This window comes from Myxocyprinus asiaticus, chromosome 5 (assembly GCF_019703515.2).
Source record: "Myxocyprinus asiaticus isolate MX2 ecotype Aquarium Trade chromosome 5, UBuf_Myxa_2, whole genome shotgun sequence".
In the NCBI taxonomy this organism is placed as follows: Eukaryota; Metazoa; Chordata; class Actinopteri; order Cypriniformes; family Catostomidae; genus Myxocyprinus; species Myxocyprinus asiaticus.
Genome location: NC_059348.1, coordinates 19,051,903 through 19,067,185, shown reverse-complemented (window position 1 = coordinate 19,067,185; position 15,283 = coordinate 19,051,903). Strand labels below are relative to the sequence as shown.

General features: G+C 39.0%; 1 protein-coding gene across 1 annotated transcript in view; it reads right to left on the bottom strand.

Moving 5' to 3' along the window:
* Window positions 1-377: 377 nt before the first annotated feature.
* LOC127441072 (epidermal growth factor receptor-like) overlaps window positions 378-15,283 on the bottom strand; it is a 77,120-nt gene continuing 62,214 nt past the window's right edge. The window contains exons 18-28 of the mRNA XM_051698239.1: window positions 14,238-14,360; window positions 13,834-13,932; window positions 10,996-11,181; window positions 9,734-9,889; window positions 8,377-8,452; window positions 7,969-8,115; window positions 6,836-6,933; window positions 6,565-6,729; window positions 4,317-4,358; window positions 2,593-2,686; window positions 378-1,695 (exon numbers count right to left, since the gene is read on the bottom strand). Of these exons, the coding sequence (XP_051554199.1) occupies window positions 1,349-1,695; window positions 2,593-2,686; window positions 4,317-4,358; window positions 6,565-6,729; window positions 6,836-6,933; window positions 7,969-8,115; window positions 8,377-8,452; window positions 9,734-9,889; window positions 10,996-11,181; window positions 13,834-13,932; window positions 14,238-14,360 (1,533 nt within the window). The 3' untranslated portion in view covers window positions 378-1,348. The remainder of the gene's footprint in view (window positions 1,696-2,592; window positions 2,687-4,316; window positions 4,359-6,564; window positions 6,730-6,835; window positions 6,934-7,968; window positions 8,116-8,376; window positions 8,453-9,733; window positions 9,890-10,995; window positions 11,182-13,833; window positions 13,933-14,237; window positions 14,361-15,283) is intronic.

Below are 15,283 nucleotides of genomic sequence, written 5' to 3'. Positions count from 1 at the left end.
CAACTTTAAATGAATTTGTAGCGGAGTACATTAGTTTTTTCATTTGTTTTAGGTGTCATAATAATGCATTATTTTTTCTGTGTATCTCTTAATGGCCTTTTATTATAGCTTATCTGGGTAGGCCTACTTTAATTCTTCCTCTTATGCACAATGCCACATACAACTGTATATGATCAAACGTTCACATGACGAACTTAAAAAGCCACAAAACAGTGGTTCTCCTTCCTCTTATCTGGTTCATACATTCATGAATATATAAACAGGTGCTTTGTAACATTTGTGTTTCAGCATAACTTGCTAATTGATCAAATTAGCTCTGAATAGATTGCAGGTAAAACACATAAAACAAATTACATCAGAAGAATTAAACATGTACCTTTAATAACAAAAATGTCTTTATTGAATTGACTTCTTATAGTAATAATAAAAGTCAACATGTCAGAAGAAAAAAAAAACTTTGCCACCATACTGCAACAGTAAATGAAAGTGCTTTCCAAGGAATGATCAAAGCAAGAAAGATGTGATATTCAGCCAAGTTACTCAGAACTGTCATGGTCGCCATAGTATAAAGTGATCATGATATGTTTTATCACTGAGTAAAATTCATTTTAATATTACAAAAGTCACAGAAAGGAGAAAACACATGGCCAAAATTACAAACAGAAAATATGAGTCACCCTGTATGTGGTTTTTACAACAATGGATAAAATACTCTTTTAGATACAATAACATGTCAGCCATATATTACAGTTCTGTACATGTACCAGCCGTGTGTTAGTTTAATGGACAAAATGTATTCTATCCATACAGCCAACATTTCCAGCAAAAAATGGGAGTTAAATCTTTACACAATTTGACTTTCATTCACAGCAGAGAGGCATTAAACAGCCTCTGAGTTCAGCTTACAAGTCTTTAAAGTCATGTTTTATAGTTACAGACACTTTTGAGCACAGCACACTAGCATGATGTACATTATTTTGCTCATTAAAAACCTCAATTGTCTCGACTGATATCAGATTACTTACAAAGCTGTCTTTACACAGGAGTGTCGGCAAGCTACTTGTTCCATGATTTCAGTATTTCTTCTGGCATCAACATACAGTTTTTCTCCTGTAGTCACTTACAGTCTCTTGTGACATATGGAGAGGGTCACACTTGCTCAATGCAACCATATTGGCATCTAAGTCTAGCTCAGAAAGAGACAAGGTATTTGAAAGATATTCAAAAGCTCACTCTGCCCTCGACGGTCCACATTCTATATAATTGCCTGTGCCCCACTATAAATAGATGTCCTTCCATCTTTTAACTAAAGTGGCTCATTTTAACAATTTCTCCTCTCCATAATGTGCTAGTGCACTTCCAGGCCCATATATTCTGCATTTTCTGCAGCCGGCAAGTGACCGTTGGTGTGTGTTTTGAGCTCCAGGGGGCAGAAGTCCTGCTGGTAGTCTGGGTTGTCCATGCTGTTCTGGGGCTTGAAGCCCTGCATACTGAAGAACAACTGGGTGTGGGAGGTGTTGAGATACTCAGGTGGAACGGCAGCAGAAGGGGCAGGGCTCTTGAAGCAGTTCAGGTACTCTTCCTCTGTTTCATCCAGTGTCGATGAAAAGTGTGGAAGCAAGTGCGGGGGCCCTGGGTGCTGGTATATCGGGTTGGTCACGTTGGACATCAGTGAGCCCTTCTGGTTTATGTATTCTGGAGAGAAGAGTACAATATGGGGTTAAATAAACAATCTGTTCTACCAATTCTTTTTTAATAAGTACTTTATTAAAACAGAGCGAGTAATAAGCTGTAGGCGTGTATCAACAAACAGACTGAAAATACCTTAAGGGTCTGTGTATCTATTAAAGGGATAGCTCAATTCCAAGTGAAAATTCTGTCATTTACTCATCATTTAATCATAAAACTATCATAAAAGCAGTCTATATGACTGGTGCACTATATTTCAAGTTTTCTAAAGTCATACGTATGTGTGAGAAACAGACTGAAATTTAAGCCGTTATTAACTTGCTCCCTTCTGTAGCTCTCAAATCAAATTTGTGCTTCCAGATCCCGCATATTGAAACTTGGCATGTTGCATCCGGTTACAAGACACATGAGAACCACTGTCGTTTTTTGTCACTGATGCCATTTCTGGTGCAACGTGTCTTCACATTGGCAAGTTTGAATGTGCATAAGTGCAAATGAGATTTGAGAGCTACAGATGAACTGTGAATAAAGCTATCATTTGGCTTCTGAAGAATATTGCACACAAGTCAAATGTTATAATAGGCTACTTTTATGGAGGAAATGAGCAACATAAGTCTTCTTCAGAATTTCTCCTTTTGTGTTCCATGGAATATAGAAAGTAATACAAGTTTGGAATAACATGATTCTTTGCCTTTTAAGAGTATAAATCTGTGTAAACAACAAACATGCAGGACTAAGACTGACCAACAGAGGTTCCCATTTCACCACTAATCCAGTCTCTGCTCCCTAAATAGTTTTTTTTTTTTTTTTCAGGAGATGAATTATATATATGACAGAGACACTTGGAAAGGCCCTAGTTCATGAGTTTTAATTGTATCCTGCATATGCTTGTACCACACCAACCTGGAGTAGGCTGGAAGTCTCCCTCCTGGAAAGGTTCAGTCGGATCGGGGATGTATCGCAAAACCATGCTGTTATCTCTTTCCGGAAAGCCATTCTGAGACAAAATTAAAGTGTTACTCCACAGAGTTAGTGTCATTAGGGTTACACCTGTTTCATTTACTTTAATTTTTTATACGTAACTGCCTAGAAGTTTTTGAAAGCAAACCTGGGGAAAGTTGCATAATGAGTGGAGTACCCTTTGTCATGAATGCAATTTTGATGTGGTGTGCTAATATAGTAAAGCACATGTGTACATATCTATTGCAAACAGTAACTGCAATCGTAAAATCTATTATTTAAAGTGGTCCCAAAGAGTATCCGGAAACTTTAGCAGCACTTGAAAATGTATTAATTGAATTGAATTATCAAACCAAGTGGCTTCTGTATCAACGTAACTTTACTTTTCTGAGACATTTTTCAATTACTTTTAACCAACTGGTCACAAGGTGAATTTTAGTGGATGTATGTAGTCAATTCCCCTCAAGTTCACACAAGTGTCCAAGCAGAGAAACCACATTTGACAACCAGAAAGTGTACAGTAAGACAAACAGCTAGATAGCCGCACAGACTGTCACATATTCAGATAACTCTAAAGTCAGATAATCCATCAGATATATAGACAGACAGACAGACAGATCGATAGATAGAGAAAGAGAGAACAACAAAAAGCAGATTAAAGGGTTTGTTTACATTTGAATTTTTTAAAGTTTGAAGCATTCTGTTGACCCTTTTGAACATGATGTCAGTATAAGCCAATGGGACTGTCCGATTATTTAGAAAAGACATAGCACCAGGGGCCTGGGTAGCTCATCGAGTATTGACGCTGACTACCACAACTGTAGTTGCAAGTTCGAATCCAGGGCATGCTGAGTGACACCAGCCAGGTCTCCTAAGCAGCCAAATTGGCCTGGTTGCTAGGGAGGGTAGAGTCACGTGAGGTAACCTCCTCGTGGTCGCTATAATGTGTGGTTCTCGCTCTCGGCGGGGCGCGTGGTGAGTTGTGCGTGGATGCCACGGAGAATAGCGTGAAGCCTCCACACATGCTACGTCTCCGTGGTAACACGCTCAACAAGCCACGTGATAAGATGTGCGATTGATGGTCTCAGACGCGGAGGTAACTGAGATTCGCCCTCCGCCACCCAAATTGAGGCGAGTCACTACACCACCACGAGGACTTAGAGCACATTTGGAATTGGACATTCCAAATTGGGGACTGTTCTGCTCTTCCAGAACAGTCTGAATGTCTGTATCAAGTTTGGTGGATGTAGCTTGAAAGCTCTAGGAGGAGTTAGAAATGTTGGTCTTGAATTATGGATTTTCAAAAAACCCTAAACAAAGTTTGTAGAATAGTAGGATACATGGCCGAAGCTGGCCAAATCGATGCCCTACACAGAGCTCTGTGGTCATCAGACGGGGGTGGGGGGGTGAAGATGTTGGGAGGAGCGGTGCGAAAGTGTGAGTGCGAGGCGATCATCTGTGTTCCACGACTGATACGGGTCCTTGAATAAAGTATAACATGCAACTAAGGGCAGCTATTTTCTGGAGCACTGACATTCATACATTTTTAATGGTGGCTTAAGTGTCCAAATACATTTTGGGGCCACAATATGTACAGTACCATGTTTTGTTGTTAATTTGAACCAAGTTATAAGAGAGTTGTGTGATGTGGTGTCTTGGTAACTTACCCTGTTTCTGCTCTGACAGTTCCCAATGCTGCTGTTGAGACTCTGAAACAAAAGAAGCTATGTATTCATTATCAAGCCTTTAAAGAATTTATTACTGAATAAATTCTTATATTATTTGCAATTCAAACCATCTCCCAACAAATTTTTTTTTCTTTTTTTTTTTTTTTTACAGTTTTATTTCAGTGAACAGTGCAATTGAAACTTAAGCTTTTCGATTCTAATAATGCATGTAGCGCTATCATGTTTTAGAAATGTTGCTTTTGTTCTAGTTAATGCAACACAATGCTTGTCAAGTAAAGATGATGACTGAGGACTAGATAAATCTTTTGTATTCAACACAGCTTGCACAAAACAGGTCTGTACATGTTGGGAGAAGAAAGAACCCAGCCTTACTGAGGTCTCTGTACCATAACAAAACCCTAGTCAGTAGTGCACACAAGCATGTCACAGGTTTTCTTTAGCAAAACAATTCCTTGAGACACAAGGCAAAAAGAAACATTCGCTATGCATACGCATATTTGTCAGAGAGCCTACACCCTTAAATGGCCATGCCTCAATGACTATGTTATATAAGACTGCATTTGAGCTCAAGGCCTTCATTCTGCCAAAAAACATTTAATAAGTGTTGCCCGTGAAAGCAATCAGACTTGAAAGGCTGAACGAGCTTTACACACACTTAGCAGCAGGCGTGAGGCCAGCGATCACTCAGTACACTGAGGCCTGGCGAGTCGTCTTGGACAGACGTGAACGGAACGGTCATTAATCAGAAGGCAGCTGGGAGAAAGCGGGGGAGAGGGTGAAGAGACAGAAGGACAGTGGAACAGGAAGTGGGTGAAAGGGACCAGGCCAGAAGAAGAAGAAAATCAGGCCAGGTACAGAACGCCTCTGCAGTGTGAACTTTCTGTCCTTTTGAGTGAAAGCACATGATACAGAGACATCCAATTCGTATGCATGCAGTAACCACACAACTGTTAACGCAATTACTGCGGTTGCCGTTTATTTACTGGGACAGTGCATGGAATCTGCAATAATTTATGTGATAAACTGCATATGGGTAGTTTTGAAATACTTTTTTTTTCTTCTTCTTCTTTTCTGCCCAATTTGGCATGCCCAATTCCCAATGCGCTTGAAGTCCTCGTGGTGGCGTAGTGACTCGCCTCAATCCGGGTGGCAGAGGATGAATCTCAGTTGCCTCCGCGTCTGAGACCGTCAATCAGCGCATCTTATCACGTGGCCTGTTGAGCGTGTTACCGCGGAGACGTAGCACGTGTGGAGGCTTCACGCTATTCTCCGCGGCATCCACGCACAACTCACCACGCACCCCATCGAGAGTGAGAACCACATTATAGCGACCACAAGGAGGTTACCCCATGTGACTCTACCCTCCCTAGCAACCAGGCCAATTTGGTTGCTTAGGACACCTAACTGGAGTCACTCAGCACACCCTGGATTCGAACTCTTGACTCCAGTGGTGGTAGTCAGCGTCAATACTCGCTGAGCTACACAGGCCCTCCCAAAAAATATAAGAGCAACATTTGTTGTTACAGAAAGGGACTGGCCAGTCCATAACTGCTAAAATACACGTTGTTAAGGCTCTGGGTTACTGATCAGAAGGTCGGGGGTTCAAGCCCCAGCACTGCCAAGATGCCACTGTTGGGCCCTTGAGCAAGGCCCTTGACCCTATCTGCCCCAGGGGCGCTGTATCATGGCTGACCCTGCACTCTGACCCCAGCCTAGCTGGGATATGTGAAAAAGAAGAATTTCACTGTATATGTGCAAATGTATAATGTGTGATAAATAAAGAAAAATTAATTATTAAAAATTATTAAATGATTAATTATTATAATTATTAATATATGTGATAATCAACATAATGCCACAAATGCTGTTGATTGAACTTTACCGTATTGACTCGTATCGTACATTCCTTTAGAGGTCATATCAAGTAGAAATAATCTTTACAGTGTATTTTAAACAGCATTTTGGTGATTATTTTATAATTATATGTATGCAGATTTTATGACCTCATATTAATTTAGAGACTACATGGAATATTTGTACATACATTTATTCATGTCACACCTCAAAAAGTATTATCTTATCTATGCCATTGAATATTTACTGTATACCTGTTGTACTAGGTTTTACATTTGTGCGTTATTACAGAGTGAAGAGATGCTAGCACCAGAGTTCCCTTCAGGAAGGCACTTATGTTATGTTTACGGGACTGTGTGTTTGTGTGTCTTACCACAGAGTGTAGCAGCTGCGTGCGGGAGGTGCTGGGGCTGCTGAAAAAGCTGTGATTGGGCACTAAATACTCGTCTGCATCCACAGCTTCATTCAGCTCACTACTCATCAGACTGCAGTAGAACTTTGAGTCAGAGGGACTGGGTAAATGCATCCGATTATCACTCTGTACATCAGCAAACCATGACAGTGTTCAGATATAACAGCCGCTTGATGTATCTTTCAGAAGTACGGTTCTGAGCATTAGCTGACAATGCATGTTGTTCTCTCACCTGAATGACAAGATACCGGGGCGGGTCCCGTGCCATTTTGGAAAACTCTGCGATGAGCTCCCTGAAGCGAGGCCTGCTCTCTGCATCGATCATCCAACCTGAATTAAAACATAGTGAAGGTGATGGTCGCATAAAATGTCTTTTTTAATTTTCACATAAACAGCCTTGGCCGTATATTTATCAGCACTGTTCGATTATGAAGTTTCATATTTACAGGTTTTCCATGACTGTGAGAACCCTGCTTAACTGTTAAATGTAAATTCACACAATTAAAGGGATAATTCACCCAAAAATGAAAATTTTCTCATCATTTAATCACTCTCATGCAATCCCATATGTGTATGACATTCTTTCTTCTGCAGAACACCATACAAAGATTTTAGAAGAGTTTCTCAGCTCTGTTGGTCCGTTCAATGAAAGTGAATGGTGGCCAGAACTTTGAAGATCCAAAAAGCACATAAAGGCAGCATAAAAGTAACCCATACGACTCCATTGGTTTAATCCATGTCTTCTGAAGCAATATGATGAGAAACAGATCAATATTTAAATCCTTTTATTTTTTTTACCATAAATCTCCACTTTCACTTTCTCGTTCATCTACTTTTGTTTTTGGCAATTCGCATTCTTCATGCATATTGTCACCTACTGTGCAGGGAGGAGACTTTATAATAAAAAAGGACTTAAATATTGTTCTGTTTCTCACCCACACCTATCATATCGCTTCTGAAGCAATGGATTAAACCACTGGAGTCGAATGGGATACTTTTATGCTGCCTTTATGTGCTTTTTGGAGCTTCAAAGTTCTGCCCACCCTTCTACATTTAACAGATCAACAGAGCTGAGAAATTCTTCAAAAATCTTTGTGTTCTGCAGAAGAAAGAATGTCATACACATCTGTGGTGGTATGAGGGTGAGTAAATAAAACCTTTAACACCTGATGTAAGAATTCTATCAAAGAGCGGATTTTGGTGGTGGTGTTTGAATGGTAGCAATTTGTATAAAACACATGAAGCCATTGATTGTATGCATCACATATGCCTTTACAGAAAAATTAAGGACTTTATATGTGGAAAGGATATTGATGAAGGGGCTACGTTATGTCCACATCATAAATGACAAGTTTGCACACTTACATTTGACCATGATCATGTAGACATCAATGGTGCAGATAGGAGGCTGAGGAAGTCTTTCTCCTTTCTCCAGAACTTCTGCAATCTCACTCGCAGGAATGCCATCATAGGGCTTTGTTCCAAATGTCATCAGCTCCCAGACTGTCACACCTGCAGCAGCGAATCAGATGATAAACAACTGATACAGCCCATCAATACTGAGAGTCTGTGGTTTGAGAGGTATTAAAGTTGACATGAAATCAAAACCTCCTCCCTTAATCAGAGCACGTTATTCCAAAGAAAAAAAAATTTCTCTTCATAATCTTTCATCAAAATGTAAAAACTTGCTCTGCCTCTGTTGACTTTAATGCCTGAAAGAAATAGTATTTTCTTGATCCATGTTCCATAATCCATTAGCAACCTTATACTTACCATAGCTCCAGACATCACTCTGGTGGGTGTATGTTCTGTGTAGGATGGATTCAAGCGCCATCCATTTTATTGGCACCTGATGTTGAAGAAATAGATGACGACATAAAATTTCACTGTTAACAATGGCTAGCAAATACAAACTTGATCAATTCTTTTTTTTTTTTTTCTTTCCCCAATTTGGAATGCCCAATTCCCAATGAGCTCTAGGTCCTTGTGGTGGCGTAGTGACTCGCCTCAATCCGGGTAGCAGAGGACGAATCTCAGTTGCCTCCGCGTCTGAGACCGTCAATCCGCGCATCTTTTCACGTGGCTTGTTGAGCACGTTACCGCGGAGACATAGCGCGTGTGGAGGCTTCACGCTGTTCTCCGCGGCATCTGCGTACAACTCACCACACGCCCCACCGAGAGCGAGAACCACATTATAGCGACCACGAGGAGGTTACCCCATGTGACTCTGCCCTTCCTAGCAACTGGGCCAATTTGGTTGCTTATGAAGCCTGACTGGGGTCGCTCAGCACACTCTGAATTCGAACTCACGACTCCAGAGGCGGTAGTCAGCGTCTTTACTCGCTGAGCTACCCAGGCCCCAAACTTGATCAATTCTAAAGATGAACTTCTGATTTCAAGTACTCATAAGGTGCATCCCAAACCACACACTTCTGCACTATTTTACGCCATTTTGTAGTGTGAGTAGTATGTTAGCACTGAAAATGCAACAAGAAGAAGTGTACTATGAATACTCAGATGATGTACTTCTTCAACCATCAAAATGGAGTGTGAAATCTTGGACACTTCATGCACTCAGCGACCGCAACTTGCCATACGTAGCAGAAGGTGCGGAGTTACCTGGCTGTGTTGCTGGTCTGACAAAACAATTGTAAATAATGGAGAATGTAGTAACTAGTAAACTTCAGTGAAGACAGCACCTCACAAATGTGAGTTGAATGCTTTACCATCAACTCTGAATGTGTGAATATGTTCATTATTTGAGATATAAGTGTAGAACTAAGTTTAGCTAAAGCACTGAAGCTAACGGCAACACATCATGTGTGTTTGAAATGTCACTTCAGTCAGCTGTTGGTGAATGCATCCGTATAGTAAAAAAAAAAAACATTAGTGTTCCATTTGGAATGATACTACACTTTGAAAATTCATACATGGCTGTAGTGCACAGTGTATTGTGTAAGTGCATAGTGTATAGTGTGTCATTTGGTGCACAGTATTTGTCTTGTGTAGTTAAGACACTAATCACATCCACCATTTCAGCTGAACATTTGTATTACTCTTTATGTTTCATCTAGTAAGGATGAAAAACTGCCTTTTTCTAGCTTTCCAGAAAAAGAAAACAGCACCAGACCTTTCCACCATCTGCGTGATACTCCTTTTCATCGGCACTTAACAGCTTGGTCAGGCCAAAATCAGTGATCTTAACATGCTGAGGGGTCTTCACCAGCACATTACGAGCTGCCAGGTCCCTGTGCACAAGATGGCGCTCTTCTAGATAGTTCATTCCCTAAGGAAGTCAGACAGACATTTACAAGAATTAAGTTTACAAGTTAATAGAAATCATTGATATGGGTTTCATGTCCACAAGTCATCCTTAAAGCTTCTGGAAATGAATCCAATGTTGCATGGAGTAATCTATAGTTGTGTGTCTTGAAATAGCAGTTTTGTCTCATTAAGAAATGTACTGATAAGGGAAAACACGATATGGATCATTAGAAAATAATGGGGAACACCACTGTCATAAAAAAAAAAATGCCTGAATTTGTCTTGTACTGTGCAAATTGAGGATACTCTTGTGTGTCAAACAAACAGACAGTTGGGACTGTAGAACATGATAAAGAATATTTAAACTGCATTTCAAACCGCTTCTCTCCAAATGTGAAGCCACACCAAATTGCAACATACTCAAGTCATACACTGATCAAAGTTTCTCTCAAAAAAGAAATGTTATTCCCTCAGCAGTACAGACTAAAAAGGGCTGCCTGCTTAAGGAATATTCACAGCTACTGATTTGCACTTCAGAAATGAGAGTATGACTACATATTTTTCTGTTACCTATTTTTGGCTTCATATCATCAATGAGAAACCTGGATATGTTCATCAATCTACATCAAAATGCGTATTCTTTGCAGTCTTGCATTACGCGTTATCATATTCCATCTGCACTATTTTTTAATTGTTCGTTCATGTAAATATGTCTAAGATGAACACATTTGGCCATTGCGTTGCTCAGATTTGTTCAGAGCGCGGCATTTGTAAGAAGCCTTGTCAGGTTAATAGTAGTTCAACTTTTAAAATTGTGTCTTGAGACCCCTGCGTTTGGTTCCATTCTTTTGTGTGCAATCAAAGAAAATCACAAAAAAAAAAAAGAAAGAAAAAATTGCATTTAGGTGTTACTTCAGGCTTAAATTGCTCCACTGTTAGGGAAATTCCTTATTATGTAATTTATTTACAGGTCAGAGGGCCATTTGTTATCACGTTTTTCTTTTAAATAATTAATTGCACTACATTAACACATTAAATAGACAGCCTTAATAAAAACAACTGTTTAAATGATTCAATAATAAAGGCATGAGGTTTAATTAAAACTATGAATGAGCACAATCCAATTACCTTAGCAATCTGCACACACCAGTTGAGCAGGTATTGAGAACCAATGTTGTCCTTGTTCTCTCTGACGTAGTCCAATAAACAGCCGTAGGGCATCAACTGGGTGATGAGCTGGACGGTCGAGGTCAGGCAGATGCCGAGCAGACGACATACATGAGGATGCTCAACGCTGGCCATCACATAGGCCTCCTGTACAAACATATGAGGTCAGTATGATGGTAAAAATGACAAACGTGCTGTCACTGTTATAGTTTATATAGTCCCTTCTTACGTAAAACTAACAAAAGGGTTGCTCTGAACGTATTCGAAAATATTTGTAGAGACAGGGCCTTGAGTTCAGAGGAAAAATACTGAAAGAAAATCAAGACCTAGCAGTAACATAATAATCAAACCCCTGGGCGATACATTGCATTCGCCCCAGGCGAGTTAAAGCTTCCTGCACCAACAACCTTTTACTTTCAAAGAACGAGGGAGTGACTGATCTATTTCAACCTAGATCTTGATGTTGCTGACTCTTTTTAATATTCACAGGACTGTTCTCAGTCAAACAGATCTTTGTTAGATTTTAGTTGCTGCAGACTGATATGCTAAATGTTATACAGTGTTTAAATAGATGAGTTATCTTCAAAGTGACCTTGAGAAACTGACTGCTCAGTCACATCTGCATAATCAAAGAACATATTTGAGGAAATTACATTCTTAGTGTTTGTAACAGCAAACAAGACCTTTTTGCCTTTGGCTGAAAAAAAGAAAAAGATGGAATTTCAAGACTATGACTAAGTTTTCTGTTGTATATCAACTCCATGTAATGTTCAGTGGGACTTGCTCAGATTACCATTTAACTCAAGGTTATGTTCAGAAACTGTGCTTGTCTCTGGAGACGAAGGCCTGCTCTGCATAATCATTAACTTAAGTTGACTGACGAAACATCAATTTTACAATCTGGTTGGGTGTTTTTAAAAAGTGTATACTGGAACATGCAGATTAAGTACAGCGCAGATCCATGAATAATCACTGAAAAATAATTTTGTCAGTTGATTTACTTTAACATTTTAATTTTTTTAAATATTTTTCACAATTAGCAAAAAAGACTATTTGCTATTTATTTAATTTACAATTATTTAGATAGTCAGAAGGAACATTGAGGAATATAAACAAAGTGCCAATATTCACTCTAGACAAATCTTGTTGTTGCCTCATCAATTGCCAATCAAAACTGATTATACATGGTCTAAATCTCTGCAGTATGGACTTTAGCCAGGGTACATTGCATTTTTAATTTGACACGAATGATAACAAGGCTGTGAGGGATAGCCATAGAGTCCGTTCTATAGGGATAAATGTCAGTCATGACTAATTTTCACAACCTATGTTTACCCACATTTTTCATCCACTGGAAAGTTTTTGGAAAACGACATATTCTCAACCTTTCATTGACTTTAAGTTGCATACAAAGTTACAGTCTGTTGCTTATTTTGTGCTGGATGCAGCATCACAATTTATTTTATTTTCAGTTACCGATGCCATTGTAGAAATGTCCTAACTGCAGTCAGCCAAGATTAATTCATTCTGTGAGCAAAAGTGTACGATAAAAGCTTGTTATCAAGATCCAGTGAAGACAAATTCCATGTTTCCTGTTAACGTCTCCTAAGGAAAGCATGTACAAAAAGAACAGTAGAGGACCTAATACAGAGCCTTGTGGCACTCCATACTTAAAGGAATATTCTGGGTTCAAGTTTGGCTTAGTCGACAGCATTGTTGTATAATGTTTATTACCACAAAACTAATTTAGACTTGTCTCACCTTTTCTTTAAAAAAAAAAAAAAGAGGTAAAAATCGAAGTTACAGTGAGGCACTTACAATGGAAGTGAATGGGGCCAATTTTTAGAGGGTTAAAAGGCAGAAATGTGAAGTTTACAATTTTATAAAAGCACTTACATTCATTCTTTTGTCGTTTACCGGGATTACAGGGTTTACGCCATTGTGTTGTCATGGCAGCAAAGGTGTAAAATTGAACATAACTTTACACAGAAAAGGATAGAATGCAATTTTATCACACTAAAATCCTGTTAACATGCATATTGTTTACATTTTGTGGCTATCATTTTGAAACAGTGAGTATTTTTTGGTTACGGATTGGCTCCATACACTTCCATTGTAAGTGTCTCACTGTAATCCAGATTTTTGCTTTATTTAAAAAAAAAAAAAAAAAAAAAAAAAAAAAGCAGGGACAAGTCAAAATCAATTTTTGTGGTAATCAACATTAAGTCACAAATGCTGCTGATTGAGCTTCACTTGTATTAAACCCAGAATATTCCTATAACGTGTGCTTGATTTGACAGTTCCTCGTTTACACAAACAAAGTGGTAGTGCTCGGATAAGTATGATCTAACCATGCTAATACCGGTCCACAAATGCCAACATAATTCTCAAGCTTATCCAAAAGAATGTCACAATCTATGCCATCAAAGTCAGCACTAAGATTCAACAGCACTAGAAGAGAAATGCAGGCAACAAGTACAACTAGATTCTCATGTGCGTGTACATGATTTTGAACATATTTTTTAATGGTACTATTGATTAATCTTTTTGTTCTTATTACTAAGTGCATCTTTAATAATCAACACCAAGGTAAACAATAAATACCCACTGAACAGGCAGCACGTCTATCCCTCACACCCTTGTTTTCATTTTCGTCAAAATAAAAATGGTGTCTACCATGACTAAAGTCCATTGACAGCACTAAATAACCAAGACTAGACAATGTGTCACAGCCTAAATCCTGAATAAGTTCAGTTATAATGGTAGTGACATAACAAACACCTTAATTCTAAAACTCACATCCAAAATCTCCTTGTTTGCTTTAGAAGACGTGGCCTCTCGTAAGACCTTAATGGCAACAGGGATCTTCACATTCTCTCCCTCTGGAACCCACAAACCCTGCGAGGAGAGACACATATTTTACTTAACAATTCTTGCCACAAACTGAGCAACACCCAGTGTTTTGTAACTGATGAGGCAAATGCTAAAGTATCATGCAGTCTGGCTGGATCATCTTGAGATAAAGAGACACAGATAAAAAGGCTATTGTTTATTTCTTTGACAAATCAACATAGCAACAACTAATTGAGCTTGCAGTGCAGAGAAAATTAAAACAGCATCCAATGAGAAAACAGAAAAAGCAAGTAGCACATCAGTCTCCCTACATGTATTTACATACGCAATCTTAAGGAGAGGTCAGTCACCTTATACACAGTGCCGAAAGCTCCAGAGCCAAGCACTTTGATCTTTTTGAACTCGGTCTCTTTGAGGATGCGCAGCAAGGCTTGGTTGGGGGCTTCGCCACTGGGGGTCAGAGGCTCCACCAGCTGTAGAGACAAATACACTCAGGAAAACCCTCCATACTCAAACACATCCTGTCCTTGAATGAGCACAGGCTGACATGGATCTGGCTCCAAGTTTGCCTCAATGACTGATTTCCATCACAAATTGTCCTACACTGTTGACACTACAACTGTGAAATGGCTTTATGGAACTTAAAGGAATAGTTCACACAGAAGTGAAAATTCTGTCATTATTAACTTTTTGTGGAATGAAAAGTAAGATATTTTGTAGAATCTTCGGTATAATAACAATTCACAGTGACCACAAAAATGACCATGAAACACCATAAAAGTAGTCCATATGACTCATGTGCTATATCTCAAGTCTTCTGAAGCCATATGATAGTTTTGTGTGAGGAACAGACTGAAATGTAAGTCAATATTCATTGACAATCTTCCCCTCTAGTAAGATGTTAACTCGAAAATATCTGCAACCGATCATTGAGTCAGTCAGCTGAACTCAAAATCCGTTCAATTCGATTTGTGAACCGGATCAACTAGTTCATTGAAAAGAACCAGCTCACTACTAAGGAAGATTATCACTTAGTAACAACTTTTATGGTGTATTTTTAGTTTTTTGCTTTTACAATTTTTCTTTTATTTATATTGATAGATACGATCACTATGAACTATACATTTATGGAAAGATCCATGTTGTTTTGTGTTCCAAAGAAAAATAACAGAGTATGGGTTTGGAACAACATCAGGGAAAGTAAATAATGACAGAAAATGTTCATTTTGGGTGAACTATTCCTTAAAGTTATGTTGTTTGGCTGTATTACATCCGGCAATTATTTTGAAGCTATTAAACATTTTGTTCTTTCTATCAGGCACTGAGCTCAGCCAACTCTCTCTTCCTTTTCGCAGGCACCTTGTATTGTTTAAAAATAGATGTTGAATATTCGGAT